Source organism: Cottoperca gobio, chromosome 3, assembly GCF_900634415.1.
Source record: "Cottoperca gobio chromosome 3, fCotGob3.1, whole genome shotgun sequence".
Classification (NCBI taxonomy): Eukaryota; Metazoa; Chordata; class Actinopteri; order Perciformes; family Bovichtidae; genus Cottoperca; species Cottoperca gobio.
Genome location: NC_041357.1, coordinates 15,399,571 through 15,417,078, shown reverse-complemented (window position 1 = coordinate 15,417,078; position 17,508 = coordinate 15,399,571). Strand labels below are relative to the sequence as shown.

The 17,508-nt window shown below is 41.7% G+C and overlaps 1 protein-coding gene across 3 annotated transcripts in view; it reads right to left on the bottom strand.

The window, feature by feature from the left end:
• The window catches only part of LOC115004518 (protein diaphanous homolog 3-like), a 167,192-nt gene that overhangs the window by 42,260 nt on the left and 107,424 nt on the right, over nucleotides 1-17,508 (bottom strand). For 2 of the 3 annotated variants that reach the window (XM_029426166.1, XM_029426174.1), the window contains 3 exons: nucleotides 16,744-16,879; nucleotides 5,857-5,952; nucleotides 5,228-5,290 (listed from right to left, as the gene is read on the bottom strand). In XM_029426166.1, the coding sequence (XP_029282026.1) occupies nucleotides 5,228-5,290; nucleotides 5,857-5,952; nucleotides 16,744-16,879 (295 nt within the window). The remainder of the gene's footprint in view (nucleotides 1-5,227; nucleotides 5,291-5,856; nucleotides 5,953-16,743; nucleotides 16,880-17,508) is intronic. The other variant, XM_029426180.1, reaches the window with a different exon arrangement.

Here is a 17,508-nt window from a genome sequence, read left to right as displayed (position 1 = left end):
CTCATCCATCACGCTGACCTCTCCAACCAGTCAAGTGAATACACGGCACACCATTTCAATTTCTCATCGTCTTACATTTTGGACTGGGCATGGATTACAGAGATTACGGTTGTAAGAATAAGGCTACATTTGCCAGTGGTGCGTTAAGCTTGCCCTCTTAGCTTAGGCTAATACAATCATTATTAGTTTTAACACAACTCGATATGTGTGTGAATCAAAATGGTATACGTTTCATTGAAAAAGGCATCTGAATCAGGAAGCAGTACTTCTATAACGGCACAAGTGGGAGCCATAAAAAGCCATTTTTCAAGGCGACGGAACGAGTAAACAGCCTCACAATCACAATGAGTGACATGCAACATGGAAAAACAATCTATAACCAAACGTTTTGAAAGAGAAACATACAGTATGTCATGCTAATTGCTTTTTGTAGTACACATAGGGCACATGGTGTTTGCAAATACATGTCATTTGGTTATTCCAGTATGGACACTATGTACTGCTTCCAGGCTAAAGTTTAGAGCGGAGCCTGGAAGTCGCTGGTTGAAGCGCGAGACCACGAGAAAGAAAATCTATGACAATTAATCACTGACTACTCGAGAAAAGCTGCTAAGTGGCCAACATATCAAACTGGATTGTACTGGGCAGCTTCAATATGGACTGCTTGTAACTGTGCAGCAGGGCATTTCAGAAAAAAGAGACTATTGTTCTCAGCAAAACTTGAATAAAAAGTAGGTTAAAAAAAAATATTTCCTTAATTGCTTTCTACATGCCTCAATTACTATTCCATAAGTCTCACTGCACAAGCTGTACCCAATTACAATAGCCACTGTGTTAAGGTGCCCTCTTGCTCCATCTGTTCAATGCATGTGTGCATAGGCTGAAACACACACACACACACACACACACACACACACACACACAGCACTTCAGACAGACAAAGGCAGGTCAAAGTACACTTTTTCCCATCTGTATATGCCTTTGTCTAAGAACAATTACACATCTAAACCACCAATCAAGTGTGACAGAGAGACACTGTAACTCCAAGTGGCCAGATGATTATGAACATGAATACAGAGAGCAGTACACCTGTCCAATTCGCAGACACAGCTAATGACTCGACCCAGGAGTGACCTTTAACCTTCTGCCTGCACATCATTAAAACACAGGGTTTAAGCGGACAATAGTATGCATGAGGGTGCATATGTGAAAGTGGGAGAGTGAGCACTCTCTGCTCAGGAGCAGAAGCTCTTTGGAAATAATCGGTCACTTTAATGAAAAAGCCGTATGTGATGTGTGGATGATATATTACGACCAAATGCAGATAAATCAGCAACGTCTACAGTTACGTTTTTGAAACAATGACGTGTAGCATCAATTCAAATAGATCTTGGGAGGAGAGCGTCTGTGCTCTTCTTTTTGTCTTGGGCTCACCGAAATGATTTAATGACAACTTCTTTTTCTGCTTATGTCATGTCTGGGGGAAAGCAGCAAGGCAAGGGAGGAGATAAAGCCGAGAAAAAGCAAAGTCAAAAAGTAAAGCAACTGAGGAACTTTGGAAGGATGGGAAGCTTTCTCCCCCCATAATTGACATTGATATGAAGAGACAGAAATGTGAAAGAGGAATGAGAAAGCACACACGCAATCCGCAGGATACAGTAGCCTGTAGTGGAATATACATATCACAGCCTATAAGAGGCCCAATCAAAAAGGCAAACATCTAACAGCAGATTCCACTGGAGTACCCCGGCTCCAGGATGACAGAGTGACCGACTCAGTGCTAGTTCTTCACAAATATATCACATGTGAGCACACAAACGGTAGGAGGAAACAAACTTCCTTCTTTATTTACTTATTTGACTTTCATTCCAACTTCACACTCTCCCCAGTTTTGTCTTAATGATTTCAACCTCTGAAAGACATCGTGGGTTGAGTCTCAAATTAAGCCTATTACTCATCTCCTACTGCCATTCACACCTAAAGCCAAGCCATATAAGGTATGCACTGAATAGCTGCCCGCATGAACCTCACATCCAACAGTAAATGCAGAAACATAGTCATCAAAAAGGGTCATAAAGTTGACAAATACACAAAACATCTCTAATAACTAAAGGGTTGCTTTCAGAGTGAACACTGTAATGCTTTCAAGTGCAAGTAAGGAAAAATAACTCCTGTTTCCATTTGGTAAAGGGGTTCACCGACTATGTGAAGTGACCTTTACATCAATTTCAAGCTCTAGCTCAGATCTTTATCACCCATGATAATTGTTAGGCCGGGTTTCGCTAAAGACATCTGAAGTAACTGCTCCTAAAGACAGAGATATTTAATCCTTCATAGATCTTGTTCCTTCCCATCACGCCACGAGACAGGCATTATAGCATGCGCATACACTCATAACGCACATCTGGCTTGGGATTTTCTTACAAACTTGGAGGCTCTTGCTCTCTATCAAACATAAGGATAAAAAAAGTAATATGATTCCCCTCAACATGGACGTGCACACGCCAGCTTGGGAGTCAGTGAGGCTGTGATGAGGGCTTGCTTAGAAGGCTGAACTGGCCAGACAGTGCCTGGAGAGATGTTTTCCGAAGGACACAGTTAAAAAGCTATGGCTGCTTTATAGATTCAATTTGCAGATTCAAGTCTCTTACACCTGTGTGGCTAACCACCATCGATCCATCATTCTGTGGAGTGCAATCCAATTTAGAGTGTCAAGGAGCCCCAGAGCCCTGCAGCCTTATCCTAACCCAGGCCACAGCCACCACAAAGCCCGCTTACCTTCATCCCCTCAAGTCTGCGGGTGTGTACGTGCATGTGTGTATGTGTGCTGAGGGGACACTGCAGACCAAGCTAAACACCTTAGCTGCTGGCTCATGTTAAAGTGTGCTCAGCCAATTTAGGGGTAAGGGAGAAGAGATGATAGACAGAGGAAGTGGGAGGAAAGGCCAGATCCCTTACTTAAACCAAAGAGGACAACAGCAGGAGAGCAGGAAGGAAGAGGGGAACGAAAAGAAGGGAGTAGACTGCAAGGAATCTTTTAATCATATTTTCTATTGCGTGGCAATCATCATGACTACAAAGCATAGTCATAATTGACTACTCCACAGTCTCATCACAAGTCTTGTGATGGGGAGCACAGTCTGATTCTTTCTGCAGACTACAAAACGTGCTGTACTGCAGAAAACCCCTGGTGCACTTGAGTCTCCCTGGGCACGAACGCTTAATGCCACCATGCATGTTCAGATTGACCAGTCCAGTTTCTCCCCATCACCACTAATTACAGTATCTTCTGGCACAGATGTTTCCGTTTTAATTTTCTTTGCTGCTCCACTAGAGTGTAGCAACATCCCTGAGATCAATTATTAAAGGGTATTTAAAATTGTGGGAAAAGGAGGTAGTAGGCTGGTGCGAAAATGAAAGCAGCTGTTAAAGTGCTTGTGCCGCAAACTAAACTTCAACACCTCCAAACTAAACAGAGAGCATCCCTGTGTGTGTTTCACTCACTCCAGTAACTAAACCCCAGGCAATTAAAGTCTGGATCTCCGTAGGAGAGAAGGAGATTGGAGAGAAGGGGTGCGGCAGGAGAAGAAGAGAGACTCCATACCAATAACAGGCAATTATGTTTTGGGAGGGCCATTGTGAGACCATGAGTGTATAGAATAAGACAGCAGGGATATGGGATGGTAGGGAAATGAGGAGGAGTGTTATTTAGGAGGCAGATGGCAGAGAGGGGGAAATTAAGATGAATGGGCACTGAGAGGGCTGAGCTGGTGCTTGGGTTGGGCAGAGAAAAGTAATTAGCTGTGTTTGCTCTGGGAGGCTGGCAGTGTGTATGATGCCTGCAGTGACAGTCTCAAGCCTTGAGCTTTATTAGTCAACAAGGCCATGTCTGATGCTGCCAGCAGGGGACCAGCAACCTTGCAGGACCTTCTTACCTGTTAAACACACCATGGGTTATTTTTCACAACATAGACACTGAGCAGGAGCTCCTTCACCCACTTTAATTTATTTTTAATTTAATCCCCTAACAATACAACATAGCTCTGGCTTGTTCTTTCCTACAATGATGCTTTTTTTATTTTATTTTTGTAAAACACACACACACACACACACAAAGTCCAATTAAATTGTTTTCTCCCACAATACTCCTTAGTTTCACCCTTACCAACTGGCTCTATCGTTCTTCCGCACACCATTTCTCTCCACTTCTTATGTTTCAGCCACCTCTATCTGTCTCTTTCCTCCCACCCTGTAGATCTCCCTCCCCCTCGTCCCTTTCCAATCTAATTTCAGATAAGTCGTAGCAGAACAACAGAGCAAGGCCCTTTATCATTGCCATCAATGATGTGGGTGGATTGAGAATGAATAATTTTATTCATATGTGCCTGTACCCAACCCACTGGAATTCCAATTACAAGTAATACGAGGTAATAGGGTTACGGCGTAATTTTTTAAGTGCCTCAGTAATGGTTGTAGAAAACATTTGACATAAGAAGAAAGCCGTTGTTTATTTTAGGAACAGTAAAAGCACAATATCTGTTCACAGCTTTGAATAATATAGGGCAATGTAACATGGTCGTATACTAAGACACACCTTGACATTTCTTACTTTAAAATATAAACATGGAGTTGGTAAGTGATTACACTGAACACTTGTAGTGCTCTCACAGCATGTGACGTGTCTCGTCTTGGTGCACATGCCTCACTGCTCTTCATAAAACGTGCAGTGCATAGGTCAGCATTGAAAAATTCAAGAAGTTTCCAGGACACTCGCCTTATACTGTTGTGAAAATATATCCGTCTGTATATGAAGTATTAAACATGTGAAAGATCCCAACTGCATTCAAAAGCCTAAAGTTGAATTGAAAATGCTGCAGTTACTGAACAATTTAGAAACCTTATCAAACTGAGCCACCAGAGCAGCCCACACACTGCTTTCAAAGAATCTCAACCCTGCTTCTCTACAGTCGCCACATTGCACTGCCTCAAACGGTTTTAGTAATGGCCTTTCACACTTTAAGAAGGCGCGCACACAAGATCACAAAAAGGCAAAAGAACAACTGAAATGGTCAATGCACACTCACAAAAAGCAAGACATACGAACGGTCGAACGGAATTTGCAATACATGCAAGATATGTTTAAGACTGGCTTCCAAGAGTGGATGGAAAAACGGAGCTGCGCATGCTTGAGGCTTTAGCTTTGTGGGTTTTTAATTGTTTGCTTTACCATGGTTAACAGGCCTGAGAACCTGGCGGAAGGAGCTTGGGCTGATCGTCTTCTGCAGGTTATCTGTGGAGGGCAGTGGACAAATAATGCCAACATATCTTACAGTACTTAAGAGGATCAACAAGATCAGGAGGAGGCATTCACAAGCTGAAGAATGGCTGTGAAGAGAAGTTCATTAACAACAAATGATACTTTGTTTAAGGGCACAGCTTTCAATTGCCCCTAAAGATCAAAACATGTTCAGATCCCATCTTGGATTCACAATATGCATTTGTTTTTCTTTTCTTTTCAAAATGTTAAATTCCTAATTTTGGATTTAAGACTGTCAGACAAACACACTGGGTGTTTGTTGCATTTTACTGAGATCCAAACATCAAACAGTCGTAGTAATGTCGTCAGGCTGAGGATTCTCCAGCGTTGTGCTGCTAGCAAGCATGTGTACAAAACAACAACCTTGGTATTTTTTTGCAAGTGACTGAGAATGAGTGTTTGGAGCCAAGGCATGAAAACAAATGGATGCATCCTATTCACTTAAGAGTTCTTCCAGACAATATGGCTAGTAGGTTGTATGTGTGTGATTGTTTGTGTTTCCTTTGTGTATAAATGTAAGTTGAGGATATGTGACTCACCTCTGGGTCTGGGCGCTCTCTTCCTGCGGTCTCTGAATGCAGCTCCTGACTGTAGGGCTTCCAGCAAACTATCCATCACACCTGTCTCATCATTCTCTGAAAAACCCAGGAAGAAAAAGAATGAGGGATGGTGTTGGAAGACAGAGGTAAAGAAACAAAATCAGATAAAGTACACCTTTCTTCTTGCGCTGAGCTTTGCCATACTGACTGCCACAATTTGAAACTTACGACAGGCCACCATATAAACACATAACATGTAAAAAAAAAAAAAAAAAGCCATGAACAAGCACCTACTATATCACACGTACAGTACATCCACTAACAAAGTCAAATGCCCGAAATATGATGGGACTCGGCGGGTTCTTGTAGACAACCTGCTGTGCAAAAGTGCACCCTGGTGTTTGCAACCGGTGTAGTCGTGCATTGCATTAAATGACAAAAGCATAAAGGATATTTACATGTCACATAATACAGGTACATATAGTGCAGGACCCATTCAAGCTAGAATGGAGCGCTCAAACCTGGCAACATGTTGCATTTACTGTAGAATACTGACAATATCAAGTTCTTTCTTTGTAGCAGCAGGGAAAACCACCAGAATGCAGATGCACTGTAGAAAAGGAAAACGCTTGACATGACATGTAAATCATGCCCTGTGTTGGTACAAGCTGAAAACCTGGCCCTGACACCTAAGGCATAATGATAGACCTGGCTAGTGATTTGCAGTGAAAACAGCCTCGAGTGGATGGGAAGGAAAATAGATAGCGGGCATATGGGAATGCTTGGGGAGAACACACATCATCGATAAAGAGTGTATGCTGTGGTTGTCATGCAAATGTGAATGTGTGTGTTTCCTTTTCAACACTGCTTCTGTGTTGCCCTTAACATTTTAAGTGTTTGTCAACCGCCATGCAGATGGGAAGGACCGTTTGTCACTGAACTGTTCCACTTCTGACACACCGGCATCAACAACTACACGGTACGACCAGTGGTGGTTTTATTACATTCGCCGGCTGGATACCACATGAATGTTGTCCATCGGTCTAATTTTGATGTTTAGTTTAAAAAAAGACTGAGGTAGTTTAAGATGTTAAATAACAAACAAAATTGAATGTGAAATGTGTGATTAAAAGAGTAATGTCAACGCAGAACTTGCATTTCTTTAAATAAAATGTTAAACAAAACAATTAGGTGGCACATTTTCAATGTATCGAGTGTGTAAGTACGGATTGTGAGTGCAGCCATCCCACACGGCAGTGCAAGTCTGGTCCGTGCGACCACATTTCAGCAAGAAGACATAAGAGAGAAAGAACCACAGATGGTCTGAACTCACCTGTGTGGTCACTACTTCTTACTGTTCAGTTCTGATGGTTCTATCGTACGTCTAGCCACTGACTGACGATGAAATCACAAAAATATGGACTGCAATTCTTACCGTATGTCAGTCATTTTAGAAATGTACGCTGAAAGTATTCATATTTTAAAAAGGCAACATGTCGAATAGTTTTTACAGAGTAAAACACAGGCTTATAATTGACTTCTGTGTGTCTTATTGTTTCTTCTTATACTGTAAGGAAGAACTGGAATTGAATTGAAGCTACACGTGTAAAAGAGAAACAGATGAAACCTGAACTTTAAATACATGTCAGCAATATTCAGCAATATTCAGCAATATGCAGACACATGCTGACACTATGTGAAGCCTTGTTAATATCTGGTACCTCCAAAGTGAATTTTCTTCAGCACCAAGCCCCGACTTTCCTCCAGCAATGGAATCGAGATCTCTGCTCTGGATTTCTAGTTTGCTGTCACCGACTGAGCTACGTCTAGTTCTGCTTTACAGAACAAAGGATCCTGCCAAAGTCAGGCGGTCCTGTCTCTGTGACATACAATCTAAGGATGCTGAACATATACAGTGATCCTGGGGCTGCACACATAATGGCACAGTATTCATAATCACAATGTTCAAACTCTTTCACTATGACTGACGATAGCAGACTCTCTACTCGCCCATAGGACATCACATTGGGCTCTATATTTATTTAATTGGGAACAAGCCGGATATTAAAGCTCACTTGAGTATGCCAATGACGAAAATTTGGTGAACAGAGACAACATTGCAATCCTCATGCAAACTGGCAACATTTGTACATTTTTAGCTTATGTTGCCAGAAGGTTGAGCGGGGGCAGGCTTGAACAATGCAGACAGTGACCTGGGCAGGCTGGCTTCCTTTAAGAGAAGAGAGTCCCAGTGTGCAAATGTGCAGCCTCCAAAATATGATTATAGTGAAATCAAATACACTGCCTTTTAAGTTTATTAGCTAATGCAATCGGGTACAGACGTTCTGAGACAAATACACCCTTAGTCGAGATTATAATCTTTGTTGACGGCGTCAGAGAGGTGTTGACACAACTCTGCATGTCAAAAGGTTGGGGGGGATACGGTGGGCTATCTGAAAAAAAGCTTTCAATATATTAATACCCACTATGGTAATGATAGTAGAGGGAATTTAAACAATTAGGTTTGGCCAAGGGCCCATTATCTTTTTACTTATTTCTACTTTCCATTGTTCATTGGGGGCACCAAGCTCTGTCCACAGTATGTTATCACATATGTTGTCACAGTATATTAAATACGGTTAGACGTAGTATTGGTTTGCTGTTCATATGATGCAACATGGTGAATTTATATAATTTGAATTGGAATTCAGATTGTATTTAGATTGACAGTTATATCTCCAGTGGCATCTTAACCATTCCTAAAAGAAAAAAATAATAAGAAAAAATAATTCAGAGAACAAATATTTGTTGATGAAGGCAAAAGATGGTTTCCAAGCCTCGACATGGTGACATGAGAAAATAAATCATATAACAAGAGTTTCTACCGAGCACACAGTGTCTGATATAATCTGCTGCTCCAAGACCAGCCGATTGCCAACAACACAGATTGTGACTGAATACACAATTTAAATCGGTTTATTACTAAAAGAACAGACTACAGCTGATATACTGTAACTGCTATACATGCTCTTAATAGCAAGAATATATGATTCAGATGCGAAAGGCTCCAAGTCGTCACTTTAAGTTAACACGATCAACATGAACATGATTGTCATTATCAACTATCATTGGTTAATCTTGACAACAAAATGTGTAAAATGCCCCAGCCCTGCACTCAAACTCAAAAGGCCCTCATTTGAGGACATGTTTGAGTGTGTAATCTTTTTTAAATATGTACAGACGCAGATAGCGTTGGTCTATTTCCAAAGCTTGAGATGGCAGTCAGTGAGCAACCTCTAAAGCTTGTCATCTCTGTGAGATGTCTACAAGCTCTACATTCAATCTGAAACTCTTTCATGAGCCGTTAACTACCCCCACTACAGCCACACTGTACGGTGGAAACTGACATTGCCATCTGCTTTCATGCATACAGTACCACGTGGCAACATGGTGGGTTTTCTGCAAACCTAGAAAAACTGTCAATCAGCTTCACAGTACATTGTCCCTTTAGAGCAAACCCACTGAAGTTTCTGTATTGAGGGCAGAGGGTCCATTGGGTCGTGGGCTTTGGTTGTGCAACTTGTGCTCAAACCCCTACACCAAGCTGTGACTACAAACACGCACTTACGGTGAATATATCATGGCCTACTTCCTTGCTTGTCTTCTCATGCGTGTGCATTTGTTGAGCTTTTCATTCACAACAGTTGCATTCCTCCTCTGGCTGATATGTGGCCAGTTCCTCATCATTACACAGAGCAGAGAAGCAACGCGAACTTCTGAGCAAAACCAACGCTCCTCGACGTCCAAATTTGTTTCCACTGCTGTGGCAATTCATCACAGGCAGGGAGCTCCACTCTCCACAACACATACACAAAAATACAGACAGCACACAGAAAACGCAAAAAGGAAAGAGGCAGATCAATCTATCGCAACCTGCAGTGTGTGCCTTCACGTGTAGTACTTCGTTTGACTCCAACCCACAGTAACATAAAACACTTTGTGTGCCTCAGGAGGCAACGAAAAATAAACCCACTCAGATCTCCTGCCTCAGGAATATACAGAAGTAAAAACAGTCCAATTTTACACATCAATCAAGAGCAACTCAGACAGGCCGAGACACAAAACTGCTTTATAGAATGTAGACAAGAGATGTTTTCAGAAAGCCCACCACTGAAAATCATAAGACATATTTATATACTCACACCCACATGCTCACAAACGTAGAGATCACAGACATGTCACATGGATAGTAATGGAGGAAGAACACATGGCAGAGGAATATTAGTCAGGCTAGTAGCTGTGAAATGGGTTTGAAATAGTCATTCAGCTTGTGAAGGGTGGTACTGAGGAGGAGGTGGCAAGAGAACAAAGACTAGCGAGAGGAACGGGACAGTGAAGAGTGGTATCCCAGCTTTGGCAGTAGAGCTACTGATTGGTGCTTTGATGTGCACAATTCGCCTGCCTACTTCTATTCTGCTGCATCTGGGATCAGAGCTCCCATGACAGGTGTGCAATGTGCACAGAGGATTTTTTTGCTTTAACTTTCACAAAAGGATGAAGAAACTCTCACAAACCAGTCCAGGTTTGGACGGATGTCTATTTAAAGAAAAGTGTAATAGTGTCTACCTTGTGTTCACATCTTTTTCATTGCGGCTCTACAAGTCCCACGTTTTAGTAATGCAAGAAAGCCAGGATTGAGCCAAATGAGCTCTACTGCGGCGTGTCTAGCTTCACTCTCCTCTTCGTTGCGGGGGAAAAAAGAACAACAAATGTGTGGACATATGTGGTTAGGTGTACAAATGTGGATGTACACGTGTATATGTCGGATCAACAAAAAGATAAAAGCAGTAAGGTGTTTATTCCACCACAAAACAAAAGAATGAACTTGGGGAGAAAAATCAAGACAAAGCTTAAACTCCACCTCTGGGAAAAGGCTATAGTTATGCTTTTGTCTGTAGTGAAAATTCAATCACCATCTATTTAATCAGAGCCTGTTCAGACCAGCGTTTGTATGCAGCCTGAATGTGTGTTGATTTATACCCTCTATTCAGACCCAGACTGAAGCTTCCCGCCACTTTACTCAACAGGATCTGGCACTTATCATCAGGGAAATGACCCGGTTGAAGCAGAGGTGGTTAGAGCAAGGCAGGAAATAGGGTCAATTGGGCCGGGATGGAAAAGTTACAAAGACAAAATTACATACCTGAGTACAATGAACCCAGGCTGACCACTGTGTTCCCTTTGGACACTTAAGAAGTCAAATGGTGCAATAAGGCCAATCAGCCCCATCTCTCTCTGTTGAATACCCTCTGTCCCACTTTACTGATACTTTGAGCAAGTAGCCGAGCCAACGAATAAGGATGTACAAAGGACGGTCACTCCTCCTAACCAGCTAATACATAGTGTAAGAGGTTACTGATGATCATCCTCACAACTTTTTAATAGAAAAAATGAGTCTTTGCTGCTGCAAGTAAAAATGTTCATGTGTTACCAGTGGCCAAGGAGCACTCATTAACCTAATCACCTGTGATGAATCTGTACATTTATAAAGAACCCCCCAATAAGCATTCACCCATTACAGCAGTTCCCCACCAAAATACGACAATATATAATTGTTTACTTCTCTAGTGTTTTGTTTAATTGTGTATAGTTTTACCCTTTGAGGCCTCTTAAAAGTATTTAAAGTCAGTCAGTCTGTGAAAATCACAATTGATGGGCATGCACTCCGCACAGTATGATGGGGGTTACAAGAAGATATTGCTTTGTATTAAGATGTCAGAAGCGGAAAATGTTGGGAACCGGGGCATTCCAGCAATCTGTTAAAGGCAGTCCTAATGAAATTTTCCGATTTATAGTTTCTATGCTTCTATTGCAGGATGTACAAAGTCTGGACAAAATGGATTTCAAGTAGCAATGAGAATAATGATAGACTATAGTAGTCAAAAACAAAAAGATGTTGGCTATAATGGAAGCACTTTGGATTTAATGTCATCTAATACTTTTATTTGAACTTAATTGTAAATAATGGTGATCAAACACAGTTACATTTCTTAAGATAAGAAGACGCAAGCAGCTCCGGCTCCAGACACCAAAAGACAGCAGAGGAAATGACATCAAATCCTCACAAACACGACACTTTGAAGAGTAACTGCACTAACAATATGGCTCGCACTACCAACTAGTGGCGACAACAACATGCTTTCTCCACACCCTGCGCTGCACAGGCGTATTGTGACACTATAGTACTGTACCACGCTAGAACACAGTTGGGTTGAAGAGGAACAGACCTCTGAACAAGGCTCAACATACTTATTTATATCTTTCACACCACAGAGGTCAGTGCGGACATGTTTTTTGAATACTCCAAGTGTTTTAACAATAACTGGCTTTGTGTTGGGTCACACATTCACACCCTATGGAACACAACAGCTCCCACAGCAACACAGGGAACTATCACATTCAAACCAACTATGTGAGCACCACTTTAATACTAAGGCAGGGTCCAGAGGGCCTAACTGTGCCTATAGTATTTAAGAACTATATCTCATGACAACTTATAGTATCTCACACAAGCTTCACAGACACATGTTTCTTTCTCTATCGCTCTCTTTCTTATGCCCCTCCTATGCTTTTAGCATCTTTTCATGCAGGGTTTCATCTCTAGCTGTTCTTCTACTTGACTATTTCGCTTGTAGCCATGTAGGGAATGTTAAATAAAGCTCTGATGTGTAATTTGTCGCTCCACAAACATTCCTGCTCCCAGCCTACCCTGGGAGTTAATGCAACAGATTTGTTATACACAAGCCAGGCACAGCTAGAGGAGGAGGGAAAAACACCTATTCAATCTGAATTTCAATCTCTATAGGGCTCTATGCAAATGTATGCAAGCTGATGCTCTCACTCTCTCAGACTGCCAGAACACACAGTGCCGATGATGAAGCCAGGCCGCATTTTCATTGTGTAGGTAGAAGCCCAGTCTGTGGCAGGTAAAAGAGACCGATGGAAATAAGAAGGAAACTGGGAGAATTTTGGGAATACCTAAGTAGGCAAAGCTAAAAACCAAACTAAATGCAGGTACCTGTAGCAAGTAAAGAAGCTAAAATCCATTTTGATCATTTCCTCCAGGAAACCCTCCCCCTTCCTTCCCCTGTCTCTCATTGCTGTGTCCTTCAGCATAATGTGGATATGCAGCCTCTCTGGGGCTTTTTAGGGAATTGATGGATAATCAGATGATTACACAGAAAATCTCCATTGAGGACAATCCTCCCCGACAAACAAAGAGAAAGCTCTTTAGTTAATAAATAGGCTGAGAGACAGACAGAGTGAGCGAGAGAGTGTGTGTGTGTGTGTGTGTGTGTGTGTGCGAGTGAGTGAGTGAGTGAGTGAAGAGAAGAGAGAGAGAGAGAGAGAGAGAGAGAGAGAGAGAGAGAGAGAGAGAGAGAGAGAGAGAGAAGAGAGAGAGAGAGAGAGAGAGAGAGAGAGAGAGAGAGAGAGAGAGAGAGAGAGAAGAGATAGGAGAGATAGAGGAGAGAGAGACATCGAAGAGCTATCCGCTATGAGTCGCTCTAGCTCCCCGAGTTTCTCTCTAGCTCTCTCTTCTCCTCTATCTCTTCCTCCTCTCTCTCATCTCTCGCCTCATCTCTCTCTCGCTTGTCTCGCTTGTCGCGATAAGTCCGATCTTTGAGAAAACCCTGTCATGGGTTGGCAGCACAATGCCAAATCTCATATCACATATTCATCCCAACAATCTATGTGTATGTATGTGTGCATGTGTGCATGTGCACGTGTGTGTCATACATTGCCAGAAACATCACTTCGCGGGGATGTCACTGAGTTTGCCTTTAGCTTTATCTTAATTTGAGCGTATCTAAATAAATTTCAAGCTCTAGGCGTATTTGTATAAGCCTTTCTGACAAAATTTGGCTGAAGTTTATACTCATGATTTTCTTATTTCTGAACTAGTTTTTCAGAAATAGAAAGTTTGCAGTGAAAAACAACTCAACCCACAAGCACAGGGGGAAAAAGTCAGAGCTGTCAATCTGAGCGAGTAACAACACTAACTTGCAAGTCATTAAAATTCACACAAATATACAGCGTCCCTTTTCTGGGTTTAAAACACTGTAACACAGTGGATGTGTTGTAATCCCTTTCTCTTTGCTAAACTGAAAAACAATTGTATGCCGAAGTGAAAACAAACTCATATAAATTAAGTTCAAATATGAAACCCAAATTTTGATTAAATAAGTATTGCCTCGCTATAATCCAATATTTAGTAGAGGCAGCAATTACTGGTTTGAGTTTATGTGGTTAGGTCATTGTCATCGGGACACAATTCACTGGCAATTATTCCCCATTCGTCCTTACAGAACTGCCCAGGCTCTGTTTAGTTCCATGGCATTTAAATTCTTGATTTAATTGCGGTCTGGATAGCTATTTGGCCACTCCAGGGCATTAACATTGCTGTTTTTAAGACCGTCTTGCTGCAGATTGAATTGTTTCCCAAGCTGCCGTTCTCTAAAAGAATGTGGCACAGTTTTTGTTTTGAGCATTGTTTTTTCTAGACTTTGCTGCATTCATTTTACCTTCTACCGTCACAAGTCTTCCGGGGCCTTCTGCAGAGAAGCATCCTCGCAGTGTAATGCTGCCACTAACATGCTTCATGCCGGGGATTTGTGTTTCTGTGCTCATGTGTGATGCGACAGCAAACACTGCATAAATAATAGCAAGTACCATCAAGGGTAAACATGTATTTAAAAAGGCACTGCGCACATATCTCTCTCTCTCTCTCTCTCTCTCTCTCTCTCTCTCTCTCTCTCTCTCTCTCTCTCTCTCTCTCTCTCTCTCTCTCTCTCTCTCTCTCTCTCTCTCTCTCTCTCTCTCTCTCTCTGAATTTATTTTATTCATATTATAACAGATATAACAAAAATAAAGAACTAACAACAATACAACTCTGACTAAAACAATTTCTCCAGATATGTTGTCTGCCAATAACTGCAGATACAGAGCCGTGCTTGAAGCTCACATCTGCAGACTGTTTACTATCAATCGATGGACATTACTCCTCAACATAAACACAACCCATACACTCAACACTGGCCTACCGGGAGTAATTCATCTGTTTGGCTTTAACCCTGTTGCTGGTATTTTCAGATAACCACAGCATGACAGAGGATGACATACAGCACATGCTGGACTAACACACAGTACATAACCTGTCTACCAGAATCCTGTTCAATAATTTAAACCGGACATAACCCTTCATTTGGATGAGCCCGGCACAGTAAAACTTCAGGCGCTCTGTGGCAAACGGTGACAATTGAGGGATGTCCAGGCGAGAGTTAAGGGAAGAGGTTTGTATAATGTTTGAGCCAAGAGAGGCCTTAGTTTGGCAAGGTAGTGTCCCCACAGCAGTACTTTGGCCTGGATGGAGCATGGTGGTTCTCTACTTGAACTCTAACGTCTACAGGAGTTCTACAGTGGCTGGCATAGTCATGTTAGCCATAGATGCTGGTGCAGGACTGGAATTGCCAAGCTCAGCTACTCTGCCAGCCTTGGCTTTGGCATTGAAAAATTCTGGAGGCTGCACTGTTGTACAAGTTTATTGCATCAGTGGTGCTCCAAAAGGGAAAGGAAAAAACAACTAGCAGCTGAAACCAGATGCTCTGGCATACGATATGTATTGCCTTCTTTATAGCTGTGTCTGAACCTGCTTTGTAAATAAGAGTTATCATTCTAGCTACATTATATCTGGGGGCCACAGCAATGGACAGTGTTTGAAAAGAACATGTTTAAAATACACTCCCTAAACATTTACTGACAATATGCAAGCATGCGATATGAACACGAGTGCAAAAGCACATACCACCTGGCTGAAATATTGGGGCAAAGTTGAAATCATAAGTCGATTAAATACAGGAAGTAATCGGTAAAACATTATCAATCCAGTGCAGGGGAAAATCAAATGAGACTAAAAAGTAAAGCAAAGTGCCATATGAAAAGGCGCTACATCTAAGAGAGACCAAAACTGTGTCAAAACAATGTTAAAACTTAAAGAAAAGGTTATAACATTAATTGGGATTTTTGTCTTCATATCAAATAATTACCGATTCATCCATCCCCCTTTATGGACTGTGGCATGATGCTGCACACAACAGAGTAACTCACTGGGTGAAATGTGGTTACAGAGGCTGCCCTTCAACCACCTGACCTGGGTTAAAGGTCATTTCAGCAATCATCTATCCTAGTCATGCGTCTTGTAACTTGTGCTTTGACCTCCCAAGAAAAGGTCAAGCAAGAGGTGAACTTCTTCAATCAATTAATCATAACCAATCAATTAATGATAATGTTACCATTAAATTCCAAGGTTGAAATCTGCACAATGCAGCACGTCAAGTGTCCACAAATCAAGAGAACGCAACACAATGTGATTATTGACGTCATATCACACAGAGTGTGTTACAACGTAGTGAATGACTGGTAAGATAACGCATGCTTTGCATAACTGGTAAACTACATTTGATATATTAATTGATCAGAAAATAATAAAAGTTGAGACTAATAATGACATTCTTTTTCTTTTTAAATCACACAACTGGTCATTTTGTATTTAAATGATTTCCTGCATTACTTATTTAGCCAGTCAATCATACATAAGCACAAATGCTTTCTGTTTAAATGTTTTAAGAGATGAATACTGAATTGCGTGAAACTAGGGGTCTCCTCTAATCCATTAAAACGGGACTTTCTTTTGATTGATAAATGAGAGTCATCGTTTTTGAATGATCTCTTGCAACATTTGACCCCAGATTGGTTTAGCACACGGCTCCCTGTAAAAGGCTGGAGAATGCAAGACTTGACAGGCAAAGCAGATTGGCGCACGGTCTCTACCTGCATTGACTTCCAGCAACCTCCTCTTCTTCTGCTGTCTCTCCTGCTTCTCACGCTCAGCCTTCTCCTTTGCCACCCGTGCTCTCCTCTGTTTCTCCTCAGACTCCCTCTGCCTCAGGTTTTCCTTCAGTGCTTGCTGTGGGGGGGAAAAAAAGAGAAAACAAGATGGATTGCTAAGTGGGGTTAATTGCAGTAGTGTAGAACCTGTCAAAGGCAGAGGCAGCTGTCAAACACTACGGACATCTTTATTAGGCACCATTAAAGTCAGATGAGGCTACTAAAGTGGATTAGCACACCGGTCTTGCCAGACACAAAACAACTTGTCACGAGTGCCTTTAGACACCATAATGGTACCAACATAACAGCAAAGTCCCTTCTCCTAATTTGTATATTCTGATGGCCCAAAAATGATTGGTGTAGAGCTCGTGGCATGGCATGCTATTCATTGTTCAAATACAAGTTTTGAAACTGGAAACACTTGTAGTATTGGCTGAGACTGCAAGCATCACCGGTGCCATTAGGTCTTGGGACAGAAATAGTCTTTTGATATTATTGACATTTGCAAAATCAGATGCAGCCAACTTCTAAACTTGTCAAACATGTCATTGATTACATTCTGTCTGTGAAGAATTATTTCATAGCTATACTATCTACCGTACATCAACCACTGTGGGTACAGGCTCTATAATCTCTGTGCCGCAGGGTTGTTAAACTCATACGAGTGTCGATAGCTCAATAATGCCACAGCCAGGACACAGACTGCGT